The 25,725-nt window shown below is 37.3% G+C and overlaps 1 protein-coding gene and 1 long non-coding RNA gene across 4 annotated transcripts in view; one reads left to right on the top strand and one right to left on the bottom strand.

The window, feature by feature from the left end:
• Positions 1-25,725, bottom strand: part of LOC108024072 (phosphoribosylformylglycinamidine synthase) — a 48,226-nt gene that overhangs the window by 11,905 nt on the left and 10,596 nt on the right. For all 3 annotated transcript variants that reach the window (XM_017093844.3, XM_050889997.1, XM_017093842.3), the window contains exon 3: positions 5,734-8,010. In XM_017093844.3, the coding sequence (XP_016949333.1) occupies positions 5,734-8,010 (2,277 nt within the window). The remainder of the gene's footprint in view (positions 1-5,733; positions 8,011-25,725) is intronic.
• LOC127011825 (uncharacterized) lies at positions 13,265-23,725 on the top strand. Its single transcript, XR_007765216.1, has 3 exons — positions 13,265-14,228; positions 19,429-19,722; positions 23,433-23,725. It is a non-coding gene; the product is annotated as an uncharacterized LOC127011825 (long non-coding RNA).

Here is a 25,725-nt window from a genome sequence, read left to right as displayed (position 1 = left end):
ACATTTTTTATTTGGTTCGTTTTATGGGATGATAGACCCCAAGTATATAAAAAAAATGTTTTTGCTCCAAATACCACTTAATTTAATGTCGTACTTGTGCAAAAAGTTTATGGTGGGGATATTTTTTCCGACCTTGGTATATCATATTTTTCTTCAGAACTTTAAACCTAAGAGAAAACAATGAAGAACGCTATAGTTGAATACCTCGAATCGTTACTAAGAGTACTAAGGGAAATGGAGATATGTACTCGTATTAATGTATGTAGCGTTTTAACCATTTTTGGGTGCTTTTAGGTAAATCGATAAGTAATCGATGAGTAAATTGTGGGCGTTAGAGTGGCCGTGACACCCTGAGGAAACTAACTTGCGGTGCGTAGGAAGCCCAGAAATCTGCACACGAAGTACCAACCCTTTAGCTCTTATAGTTTACACTATCTTAGCGTGCATACGGGTTTCTCGACGCGTGACGGTTGTAATTATGCATTATTATGCAATTAAGTCGAAAAAATCATTTTCATTTTTTTAAAGTTTTTGTTTAATACTTTTCTTGTAGTTTCTTTTGTTTTTTTTTGTGCTTTTAGTTAATTTTATTATTTATTATTAAATCCGTTACTCGTAGAGTAAAAGGTATTCGACGGCAAGCATGTAAATAGTAGAAGGAAGAGGGTCCGACCCCATAAAGTATTTTTTTTTCTTGATCGGGATCACTAGTCGAGCCAATCTAGCCAAGTCAGTCCGTCCGTCCGACCGCCTGTGCGTATGAAAGTATAACCGCTGGGATCTCGAAACCCATAAAGGCTAGAAAAGGAATTGGCGTGCAGATTTCTGCGTCAAGGTCATTTTACGCCCACAATCCACCAAAAATTATAGCGCCTACAGTATTCATGCTAGAAAGAATTTTTTAGCTTGTCTTAAAAATACCTATCTATTAACCTAACGCCAAAAGCGCGTAAATCTTTCTGCCGCCCACATAGGTAGGTGGCGCATTACTATATAGCTTTGCTGGTCCCTTAAGCTGAGTAACAGGTATTTGATAGTCGGGGCAAACAACCGTTCTTTCTTGTTCTTTTTACATTTGTGGTTTCTTTATTTTTAAGGTTTCTAATGTGATTAAAGTGGCCATAATATTAAGCAGAATAAAAGCATTGTAATTTAAAAAAATATCAAAATTAAAATTTAATTTGAGGCTATTTTTTTTCTTTTGTTTTTATGTGTTTTTTATACGTGTTTTTCATAAACATTTTTTGCTTGACTTTATTTATTAAGAAATAATTTTTAGATGTAGACTAAAAAAATAATATTAACAAATATATTTCAATTCATATTAAAAGAAGAAAAAAAAAAAATAACGACGGCGAGATGGGGGACCCCCTCATCGAGGTCCACTAAACCCTTCTAAAAATATAGAATTATTAAAAAACCCAGCACAGAAATATGTCATTATTAGCCGATCCAAACGCTAACCTCGGAAACATCTCCCCATTCCTAATCAAAAAACAAATTGAAGTTGCCTGTGATGGTAATGCCGACGAATGCAAAAAAAACTTAGAAACGGTACACTCCTAAAAAAAAATTAAAACCAGCTTACACTCCAGTAGACTAATGCAACTTAAAGCTTTTGCAGCCAACGTTAACATTAAGGAAACTACACGAAAGGAGTGATTTACTCTAAGGACCTTAGAAAAATCAGTAAATAAGTAAGAAAGATTCTTAAGAAAGTAAACGAAAATCTTTTTAAGACAGGCCTCATTATCTTCAAATTTAATACCCACGTACTTCCGAAACATATTATGATCGGTTACCAAAGAACTGCACTTCGAGAATACATTCCCTTAACAACTGCTTCGAATATGGCCACGTTCAAAAAATCTGTAAGTCAAACAAAATTTGTTACAACTACCTAGATAGGTATCATCTCGACCAAACAAGCATGAAACAAGGCCTCCAAAGTGCGCGAACTGTAAAATTCAAATCCAAAAAATTCGACTGCAGAACAGCCCTCTCAATCCTTAAGTCACGCAACACAAAACCCACCCCGCTGTCATACTCAACAGTCACCAAAAACACATCCCACACTCAAAACAATGCTACACTTAAAGAAATTACAGGACCTCAACACCTCAAATGACCTAATTCCACGCAACAAGGCAAAACGACATCCAGAACTCTGACATCATATGCATCTTAATACAACAAATACCATGAAAACAGACACCTTAAACTTGCCACAAACTTCCAAGAAAATCCCCTTTAATCCAGTAAAAATCCTACCAATCTCTACTTCAAAGCGCATTCTCGCATCGCTCAAAGCTGCAAGCAAAAATTCGAATAAAAAAAAACCGGGAGACGCCTCAACCGACTCTTGCGATATGGAAACTATCTAACTTCCTTACTACCTAACTTCCTTACTTACTAGATTAATGCTAAAAAATATTGCAATTGCATATTAAAGGATATCGAAATATTTACCTAAAATTACAAAAGAGAACTTATTAAGAGAACTTATTAAAAAACCCACATATCAAGCACTGTATCCCTCCCCAAAACCATAAACTTTTCTATATACTGCAGCCACAATACAAACGCATTTGGTGGGACAATTATCCTAGTGCACAAATCCATAACTCATACAAAGCACCCACTGAACCCTGACCTTGAAGCAATAGGCATTACGATCACCACCTACATCTCTCCCACCAAGCAGTTTCACATAACCGACCTCCAAAACGTCCTCTTCCAAACAGATCTCCAACAAACGTCTTAGGAGACTTCAACAGTTGGCACCCCTATTGGAGATCAAATCAACTCTAGAGGAAGCATTATGTCCAAATTCATAGACCGCTCGGATTATATTCTCCTCAATGACATATCTTCTAACCACTACTCCACTCACAACACCTTCACACACATTAACCTCTCTCTCTCTCTACTGCTGACACAGCCCCAGAAATTAGTTGGAAAGTGATTGACGACCTTCATAGTAGAAATCACTTCCCCATCTTCATTTCTATGTTCCCAAACACTTCCTCCACATCTTTTCTCTTTAAACCATCCTTTAACCGGAACAAAGCAGACTGGACACTTTTTTCCAACATCATTACGCAACTCAGTTTCTGTACACAACCTTGCACAAATTAAAAAAAATTAAATTTATTATTTTTTTAACTCCTAAAACTTCTAACGAAACATAATCACAAGAAACATTTTAGCATTTAAAAAAGCAAACACTACATATAGAAGAGCTATTAAAGGAGCAAATTAAACAGCTTCATACAATTTTACTTCCGATATATGACCAAACTCCGACCCATCAATAATTTGGGCCAACATTAAACGACTATACGGCCTTTACCCAACAAAACAAATATATGCTATATACAATTCCCTTACACATACATTTGCCTTACAAAAATAGTCAATCCTTTCGGGGACCTGTGGTTAGAAGAAGCCAAGGACACAAACTTCTCTGACTCCTTTAGAACTAATAAACACTTTTTAAATACGTCAAAAAATTATATTCCAAGTTAAGCAGCCAAACAAATTACAGAAATGTTATCTGCCCTTAGCTCCCTCAAAGGCCCCGCCCCTGGTATGGAACGCATCTCCTATCCCATGATTAAAAACTTAGTATCGTCCTTCCTATCCTTAAACCCCAAAAACCCAAATTCCAAGAATGGAAGCTAGGCCCCAGAATCAGAAACTATGTCTTCAACTTCATGAAAAATATAAAAATAATTTTAAAAAAATGGAAAACAGCTTTCCTCTCGACAATGAAATTTGAAAAATATAAAAATGATTATAAACAAGAAGGGAAGTTAACTTCGGCAAGCCGAAGTTTGTATACCCTTGCAGTTATAAAAAAAATCAATAATTTTATTAAATTGAATTCGAAATTCTTAAAAATTTATATTCCCAATATTATAAGATAATATGTCAAAAAGCCCTACCAATTTTCGGATCGTTCCTATGACAGCTATATGATATAGTGGTCCGATTTTGATAAAATTTAATTCAAAATTCAAAACCAAATAAAAAATGTTATTTCCAAGCGTAGGAGGTTTTATGTTAAAAAACACCGAAGATATAATTTTTCCATATTATTTTACCACTAATTTTCCGTTTGTTGCTATGGGAGCTATATGATATAGTGGTCCGATTTTGATAAAATTTAATTCAAAATTCAAAACCAAATAAAAAATGTTATTTCCAAGCGTAGGAGGTTTTATGTTAAAAAACACCGAAGATATAATTTTTCCATATTATTTTACCACTAATTATCCGTTTGTTGCTATGGGAGCTATATGATATAGTCGTCCGATTTTGATAAAATTTAATTCGAAATTCAAAACATATTTAAAAATATTATTTCCAAGCTTAGAAGGTTATATGTTAAAAAACACCGAAAATATACTTTTTTTTAAATTTTTTTCCCCGAAAGTTCCTATGGGAGCTATAAGATATAGTTGTCCGATCCGGCTGGTTCCGACTTATATACTACCTGCAATAGAGAGAAGAAAATTGGAAAAGTTTCAGCCCGATGGCTTTAAAACTGAGAGACTAGTTTGCGTAGAAACGGACGGACAGACGGACGGACAGACGGACATGGCTAGATCGACTCGCCTTGTGACGCTGATCAAGAATATATGGGGTCGGAAACGTCTCCTTCACTGCGTTGCAAACTTCTGACTGAAATTGTTATACCCTCTGCAATGGTATAAAAACAGAAAAAATCTGTCAAACAGCTTTCCTTTCGGCAATGGCAACCCGCAAGGTTCATCATCACATTCATTCATTCTTTTCCTAATTTCCTACAATTTCCCTAACTAAAATAAAAGCCCTACCAAGGCAGATCAAATGCACTGCTTATGCTGACGACTTCCACCTTATTATCAAACACAAAAGAAGAAAAAACCGCATTGTAGACTTATACCTTTTTGTGTTGCCAAAGCCTACACATAACCGCAAATCCGTACCGGAACCGTAAATATCCCAGAAACTAATAACACAACAATCCTAGCTTTCACGTTAAACAATAGATATAACTGGTCCACCCACATTAACAAATTAAAAACCAAACTGTGCACGCCCCTAAACTTCATTAAACACCTTTCCTCTATAGTAAAATCCATCCTCATCTCGGAAATAGACTACTGTATGCCCATTTACGGAAACGCTCCAAAACACCTAATTAACCGTATATAAACTTCCATAAACTCAGCACTAAGATCAACGCTAGGTGTATATAGGACACCAACCACCAACTTACTTTTATAAGCCAATATAACCACATTAGAACCACAGACTCTTAACAGGCAAACTTGTAAAAAAAAACTTATACACTCATTTGAATACAAATATCCTAATACAATAGACAGAAAAATTCATATTTGCAAGAAACTTCACCCCCTTTGCAGCAATCAAAAACAACTCAAAAAAGCGATGCAAGCATGCGCTTAGAGATAAAACTAGAATTGGCGAAAACACCGCAAAACAACCTCATATTATATTTTAGTTCTTTTTTAAGCAATTAATATATATTTTTATATATTAATATTAATTTAGCTAAACAGATTTTTTTTTACAGGTTAAAAATGGTTTGGTGGGAAGGGATGGAGAGGAAGTGTTTGAAAACATAGAAATCAAGATGGGCCAACGCTTATTTCTGTTTACCGTTTTGGTTAAAACAAAATGCCTGCAGCTTTCAAATTGTGTATAAAAGGAAGTCCTGCTTACCTTGCAATAGGTCCGACATGGTGACATCGTGCACCTCGAAGTTTGCCTTTAGCAGGCAGGCCATCATCTCACGCTCACTGTTGACGCCCTCTTCTCGAAGCACAGCCACTCGAACTGGGGCGCAGGATCGCTTGAGAATAAGCTCGGCCTCCATGTTCAAGGGACCTTTGTACTGCGGCGCCTGGCGATATTTAAGGCTGTTATACTCAGCCTCGGCGCACTCTAAGTTGGTTTGCAGCTTCTCCAGCTCGTAACTGGTACGCTCCCAATTTTGGTATACCCGACGGAGTGGCTGATTCAGCAGCTCTGACGCATCGTGCTTAATTACTACTCGGGAATCAAGTCCAAATCCATCAGTGAGGCCCATATAGTAGTTCGGCACTCCGGCATTATTGTAGATAGATCTAACGCGCTCTAGGTCTGCATCTAATATTTCCACTACCCATCCACACTCCTCCGCGAAAAGAAGAGCTAGTTCGGGGCGATTCAGTTTCTCGACAGCTGCATCGTAGCTTTTTAGAGACTTCAAGGACTCTGATAGGTCTACTCTGAGGCCACTCAGTCCACCGATAGCCATCTCCAATAGGCAAACGATCAATCCTCCGTCACTGACATCGTGTCCTGCCATAAGAAGGCCATCTACCAACAACGATTGAGTGATCTTAAATGCCTTGCAAAGCAGATCACTCCTCGTTAAGTTGGGTGTCTCATTGCCCTGCTGAGCGTACGCCTGAGCCAGAGCTGAACCACCCAGGCGAAGTCTGCTTTCTAGATTTATCCAGAGCAGCACAGACTTAAAGTCCGAGCTGGGCCCCTTAAGATCAGGAGTAACCCTAAGCCGCACATCCGGACAGGGAGCGTATGTGGAGATCACGAGAGTTCCCGGGGACTTTATTGTGTCGCCGGCCACCTTGGCAGCCATGGACAGAGAGTCCTTTCCACCGTCGATAGCGATTTGCAGCTCCTCAAGAATGTTGCAGAGCTCCTTGCAGGCGTCAAACATCCTGGCTCCCTCTCCGGGCAGCTTTGCAGCCCACATCCAATTACCTGAGCACTTGACGTCGGCGAGTTGGCTTATTTTTACAAAGACGAGGTTACTAAGCGCTTCGGCGACACACATCCTAGCCATTGCGGCAGGGTCAAGAAGTCCCTTGAGTGGCTGGGTACCAATTGAAGTGGCGATGCCGGCATTGCTAAAATGGGAGACAGTGGTTAACGCGTAGTCCGCAAGTGGAGCCTGAAGCGGGCCCACACACTGTTGCTGCACGATCAATCCTCCGACACAGCGATCAACCTTGTTAGTGAGGAAGCGCTTACTACCCACAGCAACTAAGCTAAGAACTCTTTCCAAAGCCTCGTCCAGCCGCAAGTCAATTGGAAGACACAGTTCCCTTAGCTGCCTCAGTTCGCGTTTTAAGACGTATGTTCTGTTTGGCATATCACCCAAAACATACTTAAGATGCAAATCGAAAGGGTATTCTGTACTTTGATTTAATTCGTTCAGAGCCTGCTCACAATCCTTGGGGGCAGACCCTTCTAGCAGTGTCACTCGCCCATCCCCAGTCACCACACCCACGAAGCTTATGGGACAGCGCTCGCGCCGGCAAATCTTCTCTAACAGATCACGATGTTCTGCCTTGCAGAGAATTGCGTTGTTTTCCTGGTACTCAGCACCCCACAACTCAAGGGCGGTAATTGTGGGATCGCCTAGCTGGAATTCTTTAGAAAATATAATTGCTCCAGCAAAGCCTGGCTCAACCAGTTCTTTGAGGACGTTTCCATTGCCGCCAGCCCCCTGGTCGTGAATGGCCAGGATAGGATTTCGGTCGCCCAGTTCTAGACAGGCGCGCACTACCCGATTCAACTTGTTCTCCATTTCGGCGTCTCCCCGCTGGACGGCGTTAAAATCAAGTTCCGCATCTCCGGATCCTTGTATTTCTACGGAGCTTGCGGCGCCGCCCCCCACTCCTATCCTGTACACGGGGCCTCCAATCTTGGCTATCAACTGACCACGAGTCGGTGGAAGCTTCTCGCGCATTGTTGCCGGCATAGTGCCTAGGCCACCACTGAACATAATTGGTTTTACATATTCATTCCGCTGATTATTATCATCTGCACTATTTAATCCATAGGAAATTGCAAATCCGGAAATTACTGGTTCCCCGAACTTGTTTCCGTAGTCCGAGGCGCCATTGCTTGCCTCTATGAGCACCTGAAGGGGAGTCGCAAACGACGCAGGATATTTGTAGTCCAATGCTTCGTACGGTTGTTCGTAGCCTGAGTAAAAAACAAAATTTTAACAAAATTATTAGCGCTCTTTTGCTGTAAAAACCTATTCGATATTGATAAATAAGCTTCATCTCTTTACTCCCAAAACAATAATGTTTAATTTGTCTCCTAGCATCGTTTTAAATTTAAAAAATATTGGTTATATTTTAGAGCACAAATATTAAATAAGTTTACATCGAGACATAAGAACACAATAAATCATAATATGAGAGTCTCTGACGCCCTCAAATCGCATACAATTTTTGCTCCTAAAGTTTAAGTGCCAAACTCAGGGTATAACCCAGAAAAACTGCAATCGCTCCTGGCAAACCCTAACTTATTAAATCCCAAACGCATCGACATGCTGGTCGGCTCTGAGTTTTTTCGAATTGCTTAGGGAAGGACGAATACGTCACAAGCGTTCAGGTCCAACACTGCAAAATACTGTCGTTGGTTGGGTAGCATCGGAAAATTGCAAAGAAAATTTCGGCTGCACCGTCCACCTCATCTGCCACTTTAGTAGGAAGGAAATGCAAATCGATAGGATACGTAAATTAACGAAACCACAGTTTTGTGCCCGGATTAAATGTAGAGGAAAAATCATTTGCAGAAAAACTCAAATTACGTCCTTCTTCCGGTTCCTTATACAAAACAGCGCGAAGGCGTGCAATAAAAAGGGGCACAAAAGAAAACCTATCAAATCACTGATTGTATATCCCGTTTATAAAAAGTATTTAGCTCTGGCTCATATAATGGTTACAGAAAACTAAATACCCCACGAGCCTCGTTATTTTATCAAATACCAGTGTGTTCTCCGACCAGAGAGCTTTCGAGTAAAATAAGAGTGTTATTCGCCACGTCGGGTGGAACCAACTTCCTAATCTCGTTAAATCATGTTGAATTAATATGGCTGAAAAAAAGTTTCAGTCGACCATATGGCGTGAAAGCTCTTCCACAAATGTATCGCCTCCACCATTGCAAAGGTCTTAATTCGTCGCCTTAGTTCGGAGTCCTTTCGTTTTTGTCTATAGAAATGACCCATAAAATATTTAATCGGCTCTTGGCTGCATTGTTCCCTCAAACGCAACTCAAAATGATAGCGCCAGTAAAGGCTCAGATGGTCGTTTTGTTAAATTATACATCGAATACCATTACTACGGTTATTACTACGCAGGGCACGCGCGCTGCTCGGCCTGCTTAGACAGACAATTTGGCTGATCAATGTACGAAGCGAGTGCAGTGCTGTTGTGCGCCGATGCAGGCATTGTTTCCGTTATATGCCACGGTTAATGTCGCAAATAATGAAATGAAAGAGTCAGTCGACCCTCCAAAAAAAAAATTAATTTATCTATTCGGTCTAATTCTAGTGTCGCTAGTAGTGCGTGACAGGGCAGCAATAAAAATGTATGTCGCAGAATTTGCACATCATTCATCAAAAGCTCAACAGATTTGCTAGCCGGAGAAGCCCGCTCAAACAAGTGCGCAGCCCAATTTCGGGAAGGCAAATGCTCGCTACTTTTCCCCCAGGGTCTGTACCTCCTCATCCGGACGACGACTTTCCGCCAGTACATATCAGCTAATAAACAATGTTTTCGTAAAGACTGGTCCCGCCACCTCTACACATTTATTAAAGGCAAGCAGCACTTCAACGGTGGCGATGTTTAATCATTTCACTGTACTGTTATTGTTTTTTGTTCGTTGCTATGTCCGACTATCGAAAGCTGTTCCCTGCCCCTGAGCAAAGAGCCTGCAATTTTGAAAACAACTGAATTCCACAAAAGTAGTTTGTAATGATTATTCTCCCTCTACAGATTTTGTAAGTTCACGTTTCAAAACATAATTTTAAACCCTTAAAACATAGCGTAATATACTTTTTCAAATTTTTCTACCATTTTTCCTTAGGGAACTTAAACTAGAGGGATCAAATATGTATCTAGGACAACTATTAATAAATGGAAAGCTGTAAAATTCAATAATTTTGACAACTAGGACAACTATTAATAAATGGAAAGCTGTGAAATTCAATAAATATGTACAAGAGTTTGAGATGTACAACAAAATTTTAAATTGATAATTCGGCAAAAGTTACGTTATAGTGAACAATAGAATTAATAAAGATTTAACCAAGAAAAAAAATCATTACAAATATTACTAATTTGGGTGAGGCCTACACTAAAACAGTCATTAATGACAATTATTTCCTGTGATTGATGCACATTTCCAGGCACCATAGCAAATGCTTGTGGGTCATACGTCCAGAACACAGATCTGAGGTTAAAGTCTCCCGTCACATATAAGCCATCAAAATTCTTCAAGGTATCATGAATGTTGGAAATGTTGTCTAGGTGAGCCTGGTAAAGCCCGGAATCACTGCCAGGTGGGATATAGGAAGTTACAATCGATATCTGCCCGGATGAGCCAGACACCGTCACCGGCAACTGGTCCAAAAGCGAGTCATTATTAAGGGATCGATTTGCAGTGCAACCGAACAGCCACGATAACTACTGCATTTTCCCGAAGTCTCTATCTTTGCGAAATACTTGAAATAATTTTGGATCGAAGAATTCATGCGAATCTAAGTTTGAATTTAACTAAGTTACAACCAGTATGATAATGTCATAATAATATTCATAGAGACAGATTGCGTTTTAGTTCTCATGCCGGAAATATTTTGAAAGTACATTTTCAGGCTATTGTTTCGTGAATGATGGCTGTATGAATTTGCTGTTGACAAGTCCTAGCAGGTAGGCAGTCAGCGCATATTATTGCAGAAGAATTCTCAACATCCAGATTAGATGTCGGCCCTGCATAATCATAAGTACTATTAAATACCTTGCGTTACGTATCCGTACATATTTTTATGGGCAAGATAAGGTAATCTTTTCAAGAAATTGTAGTGTAGTCGAATTGAGAACATGTAAATGATTTTCTTAAGGACGCTTGCCTGATCTGTGAGGGCCACCCAGATAGCAGCATTCGATGTTGATTTGACTTCAGCGGCGAATATAAAGATATCATATTTTCGATGAGCGCATTCCATCCTAATGTAAGGGCATAATACGAAACGGCAAAAAGCGAAGGACCAGGCGGACGGCGAACAAAGCGGACAACAAAAGCTGCAGCTAAGGTTGATAGTGCGTCGGTAGAGCGACGGAATGAGAATGATGAGAGCGCAACTCCGAGGAGCGCGCCGATATTAGAGCCAGGCGGACGGCGAATGTAACACAAAGCGGTCAGCAAAAGCTCCAGCTGATATTGTTGAAGGTGCAACGGGAGAGATGTGCATAATGATAAGAGCGAAACTCCTAGGAGCACGCCGATATTAGAGCAAGATAGATGATGAAAGCGCAGTGAGGAAGGCAAGCAGATATCAATTGTATTTTTAAACCGAAAGGTAATCGCGTGAAGCGATATAAGCCATAATTCGTTGAAAAGGACGTTATATTTCTTGAATTTTATTCTAGTTCAATTTGATGGAAGCCTGAAATCAAATCAAGGCTTAGTGACCAACAGCATACATCGAAAAAGTGGTGGTGCTAAGTAAATGTGTCCATCGAATCAATCTAAGCTAAAGTAAACTTATGCATAACCAAAGGCAAATAGCCGCATATAATACAACCAAAACACAAGTGAAAATCAAAAATATTGGAATCATTCAAAAATGCATTGAAATACATTTAAGTCAAGTGAATCGGTAGTGCTGATCCAGATAAACAATTAGCGAAGACGAGTCTCACCACCAGCGTTACGGACGACGCGTGCCTCAGGCATATATATATATTTTTTTTGTTTAAGTGAATGGGTATTCTGCAGAGCAGCAGTCTTTTAGTGCACGTATATTTCTATATATATATATACAATATAATATTTTGCAAGTCCCAGGATCCGAAGCGTCAGGATCTCATCGCACAGGATTTAAAAGGGGGAGTAAGTTTGTCGGATCCCGGTTCCTTTCTTACAGCATAACAATTTTTTTATAGACTGTTATTAATACTTCAGCGGCGAGTATCAGCCTTGTAGTATGTACAGGGTTGGCCGTTTGAAACGTTTGAAGCGTCAGTCCAAGCAGATTTTTACCATGGAACAATACACGCCACGTGAGCGCTCTGAAATAATTGAAATTTACATTCAACAGAACAAGTCAATTGTGAAAACTCAACGTGCTTTTAAAAAATTAAGAACACCATTAAGCGTTTATACGACAAAATTTCGACTAGTGAGGCTCTTTCTAATCCGAAGAGGCCAAATAAAAGTCGACCAAGGCGATCGGACGAGAATATCGCTGCCGTACGAGCCAGTGTTGAGATGTCCCCAAGAACATCCCAAAAACGCCGTTCTCAGCAGTTGGGCATGGCTCTTTCCACTTTACAACGGATTATTCGCGTTGATTTGCATTTGTTCCCGTACAAAATTCAATTGACGCAAAGATTGTTGCTTACGGACAAGCCTCGTCGATTGGAATGGGCCCAAAGAGTCATCGAAATGGCCGAAGATGACGATCAATTTTGGAACAAAATTATCATGTCCGATGAAGCCCATTTCACATTGAATGGGACCGTAAATAAGCAAAATTGCCGTATTTACGCCACTGAAAATCCTGAAAAAATTCAAGAAGTGCCTCTTCACGACGAAAAAGTCACACTTTGGTGCGGCGTTAGTTCGAAAACGGTCATTGGGCCGTTTTCTTCCAAAATGAAAATGGCCATGCTGTTACCATCAACCAGGAGCGTTATCGCGACCTGATGACCAATTTTGTGATGCCAATTATTCGTCGAAAGCGTATGAGGCAGTTCTGGTTTCAACAAGACGGCGCTCCACCGTACACAAGTCGCATAACAATCGATTTTCTGAAGAAATTGTTTCCGGGTCGTTTGATGTCGAAAAGTGGTGATTTGGACTGGCCACCGCGTTCGCCCGATTTGACGCCGCCTGACTTCTTCTTGTGGGGATATTTGAAGTCAAAGGTTTACGTTAACAAGCCAAGGACCCTAGAAGAGCTCAAGGACAACATTCGTGAAGAAATAGTCGCTATTCCGGCCGAAATGTTGGCGAAAACGATGGAAAATGCTGCAAAAAGGGCACAATACGCCATCAACGCCAGAGGCGGCCATTTGAAAGATATCATATTCAAAAATTGATGTAAACAAATCTACTTGGAACAAATTAAATGATTAAGATTGCCAACCTCCAAATTTTTATTTTCTTTGATTTTAAAAAAAAAAACATGGGTCCGTCGAATATGGGCAACCCTGTACAATTAAAAGAGCCCTCTGAGCGACGTTTGTAGTCGTGAATGGTCAGCGTTTTGCTGATGTGCGCACCTAATCGGTGGTAAATTCGATACTCTCCGCTAATAAAAATAATTGTCAAGTAGAATTATTACTTTAGCTTTGGCTTTAGCAAACTTTATATTGCGAATCCACCGCATATGCCGACATACTTATATATTATTCAATAAATTAATAATTTTAAAAAGAATTCGAACCATGGTGTGCTAGAACTTTAACAAGGGGGGTTTGCTGATGCAAAAAGATGAGTAGGTGAAAAGCGAAGTCATAACTTTCGACGGACAACCTTGACAAGAGGGGATCGTATTGCGCGTTCCCCGACGTTCCATTGGCATTGTCGTATTCCATTGTCCCAATCGTATTGCGATAACGCGACAGTTAAGCTTGTGGCGCAGTGTGGACTGACGGAACTTTTAGCTCTAATATTCTTTTTCATGCACTTTAAATATTTATTAACGTGAAGTTGGAGAAGAGAAAGGCCCATCAATATTTTACGACGCAAATGCGACGTAGCTTTTGATTGTAAAAGTGTTCCTCTCCCTCGGATGAAGTCCTTTGGAGGGTCTCGAGCATTCTATTTCTATCGAAGTGATACAGACCACCGATGACATCGCTACAATGGACGGAACTATTGACGGCGGTACTATTGACAAAGTCTAAGTTTGTGAATTCAGTTAGCTATAACTTTTAATCCTTTACTTGGTGGTGATGCATATTTGCATCATACCGTTTAAATTCAATTATTTTTCAACTATGGAAAATCTTTTTGATGCAGTTCAGCAACTTTTGTTTTTTATACAACAAGAATTCTTTCCAATACCATCAGCTGATTACTTTTCCCGCCAATTTTGTGAATGTGGTAATCTGAATTCGTTGTGCAGTTTCTCATCCAAATATAAAAAAAGTTGTATTGTTGATTCAATTTATATTTATAAACAGGTAAATATTATTTAGTTCTATATTGTCGAGTTTTTGTGTTTGATGCATAATGTGTTTAATGCATAATTAATACGATAAATCAACAATTTCGTTTTGTTGAAGATATGCATCATAGTAGCTTTACACATAAAAAAAATACTGACAACCATGAACAACATTTATGTTTCGCTTGTTGCATGTCTAAATGATTCGTTTTGTGATTTGTGTTTCTCTATATGGTATAAGGTGTATTGAAAAAGTAAGGTGACTTTGTATTTTCAAGAAAAACTATTCATTTATTTATCAATATTAATGTTGTCCCCTTTAAAGTAATCCCCCTCAGATACAATACACTTATGCCAACGGTTTTTCCAATCCTCAAAGCACTTCCCATAAGCACTTTTCGGTATAGCCTTGAGCTCTTCCAGCGATGCAGTCTTTATCTCTTCAATCGTTGCAAATCTCCGCCTTTTCATAGGTCTCTTTAGTTTTGGGAACAAGAAAAAGTCACATGGGCCAAATCCGGTGAATATGGTGGCTGAGGCATTATTGTGGTGTTGTTTTTGGCCAAAAAATCTCTCACAAGCAAAGATGAGAGAGCAGGGGCATTATCGTGATGCAGAAGCCATGAATTGTTTTTCCACAATTCTGGACGTTTTTTTCGTATTTCTTCTCGCAAACGGCACATAACTTCCAGATAATACTGTTTATTGACCGTACGACCATATGGTAAGAACTCCTGATGCCCCACGCCATGGTAATCGAAGAATACAGTGATCAAAACTTTGACATTTGATCGAACTTGGCTTGCTTTTTTCGGTCTTGGCTCACCTGGGCTCTTCCATTGTGGCGATTGTGCTTTGGTTGCGATATCATAACCATATACCCATGATTCGTCACCAGTCATGACCCTTTTGAGTAAATCTGGGTCGTCGTTGACGTCATCCAACAGCTCTTGAGCGATGCTCATGCGACGGTTTTTTTGGTCAAAATTCAGCAATTTTGGAACAAACTTCGCTGACACACGACTCATTCCCAAAACGTTTGAAAAAATTTCATGGCACGAGCCAAGCGATATACCGACATCTTCTCTGATAGTGATTCGACGATTTTCCAAAACAATTTTCTTCACTGCTTGAACGTTTTCATCAGTTGTTGACGTGCTTGGGCGTCCAGAGCGAGGCTCGTCATTGTACCACTTGTAAAATTTTTTTTTACTCCGAAAAGTTTTAATGTATGCCACTGTCAACATTTCAAGTGTTTTGGAGCACTTAATATTTTTTTTACACAAAATTTGATGCAACTCCTTTGATCCATATTTTTCGATAGCAAAAAATCGCTGAGCACGCAAAACAACTTGTTACCTTGGTACAGATGTTAGGGAAGAGTGTACCAACATAACAAAACAAGAAAATCGATAATCGAAAAAATGTTGCCCGCGAAATTTGAAAAGTCACCTTACTTTTTGAACACACCTCGTACCTCAAGGAAAGAAGTATACGCCGAAGTTTGTATACCCTTGCAGTTATAAAAAATAATCCATAATTTTATTACATTGAATTCGAAATATTATAATTCCCAATATTATAAGATAATATGTCAAAAAGCCCCAAGGCTATAATTTGTTTCACATTATTTCCCACCAATTATGCGATCGTTCCTATGAAAGCTATATGATATAGTCGTCCGATTTAATAAAATTTAATTCGAAATTCAGAACTAATTAAAAAATGTTATTTTCAAGCCTATAAGGTTATATGTTAAAAAACACAAAAGATATAATTTATATTGCATGTTTTCCTACTAATTTTCCGATCGTTCCTATGGCAGCTATATGATATTGTCGTCCGATTTTGATAAAATTTAATTCGAAATTCAAAACCAAATAAAAACTGTTATTTCCAAGCGTAGAAGGTTGTAATGACGGACAGACGGACATGGCTAGATCGACTAGTCTTGTGACGCTGATCAAGAATATATATACTTTATGTCGGAAACGTCTCCTTCACTGCGTTGCAAACTTCTGACTGAAATCATTATACCCTCTGCAAGGGTATAAAAAACATAAAATAATTATATTAGGTTTTTGATGAAATTTTTTTTATATTGCTGGAGTACATATTAACAAAAAAAACAAGAAAGGAAGTTAACTTCGGCAAGCGGAAGTTTGTATACCCTTGCAGTTATAAAAAATAATCAATAATTTTATTAAATTGAATTCAAAATTCTTAATTATAAAAGTTTATATACCATTATTTTATTACATTGAATTCGAAATATTATAATTCCCAATATGTCAAAAAGCCAATTATGCGATCGTTCCTATGAAAGCTATATGATATAGTCGTCCGATTTAATAAAATTTAATTCGAAATTCAGAACTAATTAAAAAATGTTATTTTCAAGCCTATAAGGTTATATGTTAAAAAACACAAAAGATATAATTTATATTGCATGTTTTCCTACTAATTTTCCGATCGTTCCTATGGCAGCTATATGATATTGTCGTCCGATTTTGATAAAATTTAATTCGAAATTCAAAACCAAATAAAAACTGTTATTTCCAAGCGTAGAAGGTTATATGTTAAAAAACACAAAAGATATAATTTATATTGCATGTTTTCCTACTAATTTTCCGATCGTTCCTATGGCAGCTATATGATATTGTCGTCCGATTTTGATAAAATTTAATTCGAAATTCAAAACCAAATAAAAAATGTTATTTCCAAGCGTAGGAGGTTATAAGTTAAAAAACACCGAAGATATAATTTTTCAATATTATTTTACCACTAATTTTCCGATTGTTCCTATTGGAGGTATATGATATAGTAGTCCGATTTTGATAACATTCAATTCGAAATTCAGAACTAATTTAAAAATGTTTTATCCAAGCTTATAAAGGTATATGTTAAAAACACGAAAGATATAATTTTTTTTAAATTTTTTCCCCCGATAGTTTCTATGGGAGATATAAGATATAGCTGTCCGATCTGGCTGGTTCCGACTTATGTACTACCTGCAATAGGAAGAAGACTTTTGGGAAAGTTTCATCCCGATAGCTTTAAAACTGAGAGACTAGTTTGCGCAGAAACGGACGGACAGACGGACGGACGGACAGACGGACAAGGCTAGATCAACTCGTCTTGTGACGCTGATCAAGAATATATATACTTTATGGGGTCGGAAACGTCTCCTTCACTGCGTTGAAAACTGCTGACTGAAATTATTATACCCTCTGCAAGGGTATAATAACAATATATTTTTTTTTCGTAAACGTTAAGATTAACTTTAAATTAAATAAAGAACTTTATTTTCATATGAAATAAGTATATGTGCATACTGCAGGAAAATTCGAAATACAAGTTGAACAATTTTTTAGCAATTTTAAATATACTTCCTAATAATTTATATGTTTTCCTTTCCTAATAAAAATTCTATTAATCCGATTGGGTATTGAAGTTGCCAAGTTTTGCAGAGTTGTCGGATTTATTTGATCCCATTCCTTGATCAAAGCCTTTTAGAGGTCGTTAACTGTGTCGAACTGGCGGCCATTTTTGTAAACTTTATTAGAAAGTATTCCCCAAAGATCTTCTATTGTGTTCAGGTCCGGGCTGATCGCTGGCCATTGCAATAGCGGTGTTTTTCTAGCTGTAAGAAAGTCTTTAGTTTTACGAGCTGTGTGGATTGGCGCGTTGTCTTGCTGGAATATCCACTCATCCCTATAAAGGTCTCCAGCAAATTTGATGAGCACAGTTTCCAGTAACTCTATATAAATTTTTGCATTAGTTCTAGTCGGTATAAAACAAAGTGGAGACTTCCCAGCATACCCAAATCCGGCCCAAACCATTAATGATCCTCCACCGTGATTTCGTTTATGGCAGATCTTCGTGGTTGCCTTTTGTCGTGCCAATTTGACAGGAGTCAGGACCGTCTAAATAAAAAAAATTTCGTCTGTAAATATAACTTTTTTAAGCTCTTCCGACCAAAATATGATTTGCTCAGCAAATTGTAGACGAGCGGTTATGTGACGCTTTAATAGCCTTGATACAGCATCGCGTGAACCATATGTAACCATTTTGTTCTGGTTCAAAATTTGATTTATACGTCTTTTGGATACGTCAAGATTCAGTTGACCTTTTACCTTTTAAAGGAAGTTACTTATTGTATTCCTGTGCCTATTTAATGTGGTAGCAATATAATAAATGGTCTGGCCAGATTCAGCCAGTCCTTTGATCATGCCGCGATCTTCCTCTGACAAATGTAAACCGCGTGGCATTCTATAGTAAAATCAAACTTAACATTAATTATTTTATTCTACAAGGATAAACAATCTATTTTACTTACGTTCCGCTGATTAAAAAATATTTTTAGATCACACTTCTTAGCTTACTCGCTATCAATAACACAATAATCTTAATTTGCACATATACTTATTTCCTATTAAAAACACAAGTTTCAGCACATGTACAACGGTACAACGAATGACGCTCAAAGAGGACCATTGAATTAGGAGATGTTTATAAAAGATAAGAATACCAAACTACGTACTTACAAAAACTGTACCGTTAACTTTAGAGAAAATAAAAAAAAATTAAAAAGTGCATATATTTTGTTATTCCCAATTTGTTTGTTTGTTTTTCCCAATGTATACGTGTTCGATTCCTGTGTTTACTGTTGGTATTACTATTATTGTTGAATTATTAAGACTTTTGTCCGTAATAGTGAGGGCGACTACTGCCCAGAACCATATGAAGTTTGTAGTTCAGGTGATGGAGCTCGGAAGATCTTGGCGAACGTCCAATGGACTTGATCGATAAAGAATCGTTAAGTCAATGTGTCGAAAACCTTGATGTGGTCATGGTGTGTCACAAAACAATCCCAAGCATAAAAAAATTGAGTAGAAGACTTTTTTGGAAGCAGCGAAATTTAATTATAAATGATCGCCAACTGCAGTTCCGTGGGAATACCGCATCAGAAATAATGGAGCTTAAATTGCCGATCGAATATTTTTTCCATCTATTTCGTAAATTAAATTAGAAATTAAAATTGATATCTACGTGCATCAAAGAATCCAATCTTTGGATTTCCGTCAATTTGTTGGTGTGGTTTTATACATGTCTAATATAAAGTCTGCTGTCCTTAATGTTATGTCGCAAAAACGGTTCGAAGAAATCAGAAATAATATTCATTTTAACAATAACGACAAAATTATTCCATCTAGCGATCCTCGACATGATCGACTTTTTAAAATAAGGCCGGTAAAACACCGTTGGAGCAGTTCTTGTGCAAGTAGCAGAAGTTTTGACTAAATTGGACGCTACAAAAAGTCGAGGAAAACGTGGGTCTAGTATCCAACATGCATAGGATGGAAAAAAGCTTAAAGGACCCTCACGAACAATGCCGAACAAAATGGTTCGGCAGGATCAATTCGGTCATTGGCCTGTCTGGACTGGCAAGCGGCTGCGCTGCAAAAATCCGAACTGCACTGGGTTCTCCCAAACGGAGTACGAAAAAGGTAGGGTATTATTATGTATTAATAAAAGAAATAATTGTTTTAAAAATTTTCATTTAAATTAACACATTTAACATATAAATTACTCGATTTTTATATTGAATAATTGTAATTATCTTTCTATGGTACAGATTACAAATATTTTCCTTTTAAAACCATAAAGAAATGCATCACTCCCCTGAAATGAAAAAAACAAAAAAAAAAACAAGAAAATCGGAGTTATTGCCATGTAAAGGGTTAAGATAACCATGCGATTGGTGCGACTCTCAGAATTTTGAAAAGTATTGATCAATAAAATATATTTTAATTTACTAGTGCACTAAAATCAATTTCTTAAAACTGTGTGGCCTAGAAGAGGAAAGCAAATATGTGTTTCATTGTGCGTGACACGTTCGAGCAACTGATGGATATGGCTAAATTGGCTCGACTAGTGATCCTGATCTATTGATTCAGAATATATAGATATATATGACCCATATACATATATTGCGTTCTCGCGATATCAGCCGCCGCAGGTTTCCCTAATACTCTGAAATCTTTGCAACTCTTAGTGCACAACAGCTGGAGTATTCTTTGTCCGCTCTGAAAAAACTTTTCCGAACTCTTGTGACTGTTTCAGATTTGGGTAAGCCCTCCACATAGGATGTTTTGTACTGGTTGGCGAAAGTTTTTTAATGTAAGGCAGTTGTGCATTTTCTGCTTCTTGTTTTAGAGCTCGGTATAGCGTGCGAGCGGCTTTCCTAGACGTTGATTAAACGATGGCAATCTGTTGTTTTGCTAGGCACATCGCAGTTGCCTCTTTTCTACAACTAGCCGTTCAATTTGCAGATTAGTTTTGAAGTGATTAGTTTTCACGTGCCAGTCTGTGATATTAAAAATACGTCTTCAAGACAATTGGTAGAGATGTCCGGTTCGACGTTGAACTGAGGGGAAATTTTTAATTTGTGACCTTATATACTTTTTATATTTTAATCAGTTGGCTCTGTGCGACGTCAGCCTGTGGGAGGATCTGTAGTTTTTGCTGCTTTGAAGAGTTATTAGCACTGGCGAATAGTCTGACGTGATGTCCAAAGGAGCTTATTATTTTGCGTGGAATGTTTTTTGTCACCGCAAAGTCTATTGAGTCTGGAACTTTCCAGAGGTGTGTTGGCCAGTAAGGGGAAATGTTTCTAATATTTTGCTCGGTTTTATGATCGCTTTGTATAATGGCCTTCCTTAGGAATTTACAAGGAGTGATCCCCAGTGCGCTTGTTTTGCATTAAAGTCCCCTGCATCTATCAAACGATCTACAAGTAAGCTGTTAAAGTCTTTGAATTGTCCTTAAAAAAGCGAGGAGAGCACGACACAGCGGCGTGTCCTGCAAGTAACTAGTTGTGCCGAAACTCGATTCGCGTTCCACATTGTTAGCATAGATTTGCCATCAATTATTTGGACTGCTTAGCTGCAAGCAGCTTTAACATCATGCTCCGGTCTTGAACCAGTGTTTGCATAGTCGTTTTCATGAATGACATGAATTTCATCATACTTTGTTGCATAGTGATCATCAGCTTCTAGTGTCCTTTGTGACTGTATTTGGATTTGCTTAGATTAGGATTAGACTGGAGTGGGTTTTCCGTACCTGATCGAAGGCGTTGGCGTATGAGAAGCCCTTCTGGGTACCTAATTGACCAAAAAGGATGTTGCACCCCTGTAGCATTTTGGGTATTCTGTTGGCGCGGTGGTCACTCATCGCATGTGGTCCATCATCTCCTTGCAGATCGGACACCCCCTGTACTTTACCGTTTGGTCTCCTTTGTCCAGTAGTAGCGCGATTTATAAATGGTATGCACTTCAATTTTCTTCAAGACTTTGCTTTCAGACTCCAGCTTGACCATGAAAAGTGGTGGATATTCTTTTTCCTGTTGATGATGTTTCTGAAGTTCTTTGCAGAGAACCCGTTTTCTTTAATAGCATCGATAACTCCCTTGGAGGATACTTCGGGATCGATTCCTTTTAGAACCACTTGCAGGCCCTTTCTGCATTTTAGTTTGTTCGTGTAGTAGCTTTTCAAAGCTTCCTCCAGGTATTTGGATACAGCTCGGATATGTTCTTTAGATTCAGTGTGAAGTTTGTTTTGATGTAAATCCACTTCGTCATCACTTGTTGAGATATACGAGAAGTAACCGTCTTTCGGTCTTTCTAGAGCCGTTCCATAAAGGGCGAGGTAAATTTGATATTTCTAATTATAGGCCAATTGCTAAGAGCATCAAAAAACCTAATTTGTTGGATAGAATAATTTTCAAAAAAATTTCTTTTTTAATAAGGGTCTACATCAAACCTAATCAACATGGCTTCATGCCTGGTCGAATTTTACGAATTACTGTGTACATGCAATTGAGTATCATTCAGATGGACACGATTTACACAGATTTGGCCAAAGCTTTTTACTACTACCAAATTCAACAATTATATTTTATAGCTCCCATAGGTATAATCTGAAAAAATAATATTTTTTGTGTTTTTTTAACATATAACCTGCTACGCTTGGAAATAACATTTTTAATAAGTGAATTTCGAATTAAATTTTATCAAAATCGGACGACTATATCATATCGCTGTCTGGGAAATATCGGAAAATGGGGGGGGGGGGGGGGGGGGCAAATGATATGAAACAAATTATAGCTTCGGTTTTTTGACACATTATAATATATATAATATTGAGAATACCATTTTTTATGTTTTTAAGAATATTAATAATTAAACATTTAAGAATTAAAATTAATAAAAATCGGACGACTCTAAGATATAGCTGTCTAAGAAGCGGACAGACAAAAAATTGTTTTTTTTTAATATTAAAAAATCTCACATGGTGTTACTATCCTTGATTATTTCTGCAAGGGTATACAAATATTGGGAATATTTTTTAATAATTTAAGTTAAGGAAGGAACCTGCTTTAGAAGCTCCAATAAATTGATTTTATCGAGGATTTTTTTGGAAGAGAAGAAATTTTCGATTAAAAGGAAACTTTCAGGTTTAATTAGTATATATTTTAGTAATATTTTAAATTTTATTAATTAAATATATGTAATATTATGTCTGGTACAAGCCGAGGCTCCTCTAGTGTGCATATGTCTTGTGGCAGAAAAGATGCAGGTCGCAATTTCCATCCGAGGCAAACAAAACCAGCAATTTTTATACCCTTGCAAAGGGTAATAATTTCAGTCAGAAGTTTGCAACGCAGTGAAGGAGACGTTTCCGACCCCATAAAGTATATATATTCTTGATCAGCGTCACAAGTCACTAGTCTATCAGTTTTAAAGCTATCGGGCTGAAACTTTCCCAAAAGTCTTCTTTCTATTGCAGGTGTGTGGGGGGCAGACAGATACAAGCGTGTTGGCCATTTGTGGGCGTGGCACCTTTTTGATTCTGAAAAGAACATGTATACTTTATGGGGTCGGAAACGCTTCCTTTTACCTGTTACACACTTTCTGACGAATCTAGTAAACCCTTTTGCGAGTAAGGGGTATAAAAAGTGAAGCTCGTTCCTCATGTAAGTTAAGTGAAATTAAAGTAGTTCAGTATGAACAATAGAATAGAATACATAAGTAAGATTGACAATACGAACAGAAAATACATTTAAACATTAATTACTTTTATTATTAAATGATTGTATAATCGATATCAATATATGTTTATCTATATATAATATTCGCTTTTCTTTATATTTTTTAAGATCCGCAAGAAAGGACTGGGCACACCAAAGACTAAACTGCGTTGATGATAAAAGGACAATATGAAAATATTATAAAGAACATACATGGAAAAACGTGAACCCCAAAGCATCAAGCAAACCCCAGTAAAGGAGAGCTTAAAAATAAATAATAAAATAAAAACAGGAAAGGAAGCTAACTTCGGTAAGCCGAAGTTTATAAACCCTTTCCGTTATAAGAAATAATCAATGGTAGTAACACCACGTTAAATTTTTAAGGACTGTTGCTAGCTTCAGTAATATTAGAAAAAAAATATTTCCTTATTTCTCTGACCGTTTTCTCGACAGCTATATGGTAGATGCGTCCGAATTTTATTGAATTTAATTAAAAATTAAAATTATAGAAAAATGATATTCCCATATTATAAGATAATATGTCAAAAAACACCGAAGCTATAATTTGTTTTATATTATTTTGCCATCCATTTTCAGATCGTTTGTAAGAAAGCTATAAATTATTGTCGTCGGAATTTGATAATATTAAATTCAAAAAATTTAATAAATTTTTTATATTATTTTACCAATAACTTTCCGATTATTTCTATGGGAGCTATATGATACAGTCGTTCGATTTTGATAAAATTTAATTCGAAATTCAGAATTAATTAAAAAACGTTATTTCCAAGCGTAGGAGGTTATTTGTTGAAAAACACCAACTAATTAATTTTTATAACTTTTTTTCCGCATTATTTCTATGGGAGCTATAAGATATAGAAAGAAGACTTTTTGGAAAGCTCGATAGTTTTAAAACTGAGGGACTAGTTTCCGTAGTGATGCTCATCAAGAATATACATACTTATGGGTTCGGCAACGTTCATTGAGTAGCAAACATGTGACTGAATTCAATATAGCCTCTGCAAGGGTATACTAAATGTTATGAAATTGAAATCCACTTTTATGTATACCTTGGGAAAGCTTACAAATATTTTATTTAAACGCTTCTATGTGCATTCCTGGGTACATGTTACAGGTGCATTAATAAAGATTGCACGTTAAATGAACGCGTATTGAAATGCTGTAATGTACTACTGGATTCTCCTTTTCTTCACTAAAAGTTCCGGATCAATAGTTTTTTTTCTATCTCAATCAAACCGAAGTCCTATATGCAATAAAAATCTTAAAGGTAAAAGGATTCATTGGGTTTTCAAAAAACAAGAGAGCCCGCCTTGATTGTCTGGTATCCTTTACATAGCTAATCAACCGACACATAAACAGCGTAGATCAGCAGTCGACAAACTCAAGGATACCCGGCAAACAAAATGTAGATAATTCTATAGCCAATTGTGCTGGAGTACTCAGGAGTAACTTCTTGAAAATAAAAGAAAACATTTTATCACTTCTTGCTGACCTCTGGATATACGACACAATTTTCAAAAAGACAACAAAAAAGAAACCAACTTCGGCATGACGAAATTTCTATCCCTGCAGGTCGTTTCGTGATAGCATCTCCAGAACTTTCCGATTCTTAGAACACAAAAAAATTCACTACAATAATATTAAAGTACCGCAACACCCAATTTTCCTTTGTTTCGAAAACGACAATTTTTTATTTGCGTTATGAAAAGAAAATAAAAGGTTCTAGCTTAAATTGTTCGTTGTTGCTCAATAAAAAACTGGGGATTACTCATTAGTTCATTAACATCAATTTCCCACCATCACAGTAGACCTTCGTGATTTATTTTGTTTATATTTAAATATTTTCTGACCCTACCTCAAATTTACCCCTGCATAGGTTCGCAAGCAACAACAATTTTGGTTTTGTTAAAGTACTACTACTACTAATTATCTTTTAATTTGACGTTATAAAAAATTTGCTTATACTAAAGTTTGCAAAAACTATATTGGTTGGCAACCCTTGCGCACAGCAATTGTTGACACATACATATCAAGCAGTTCTATAAGATTTAATTTAAATTCTATAAATTAAATTTTAAATATTTAAATGAATTCGTGTAGTTATTTTCCCGATCAATACACAAAAGCAGCAATGTAACATGTATCATAAAAAGGCAGCGTACAATTTTGTACGCTTCTTTTTTTCTGATTATGATTCTTGAATTATAGCAAAATGATTAATTATCATGTGTGTGCAACAAAAGTAATGTTCTGCTGAACCTAAAGTCAAAGGGGGTAAAATAAAAATAGAGATATATAATTAGCAAAAAAATATTTTAAAGCCCCACCTACCGGCTATTTTGCTATATGTTATGTGGGCGGAAAACAGTTGTTTTAGCCGTTTGGGGGAGTTAGATTGGGC

Source organism: Drosophila biarmipes, unplaced genomic scaffold, assembly GCF_025231255.1.
Source record: "Drosophila biarmipes strain raj3 unplaced genomic scaffold, RU_DBia_V1.1 ptg000013l, whole genome shotgun sequence".
NCBI lineage: Eukaryota > Metazoa > Arthropoda > Insecta > Diptera > Drosophilidae > Drosophila > Drosophila biarmipes.
The sequence above is the reverse complement of the archived record's forward strand: the minus strand, read 5'-3'. Positions and strand labels throughout refer to the sequence as shown.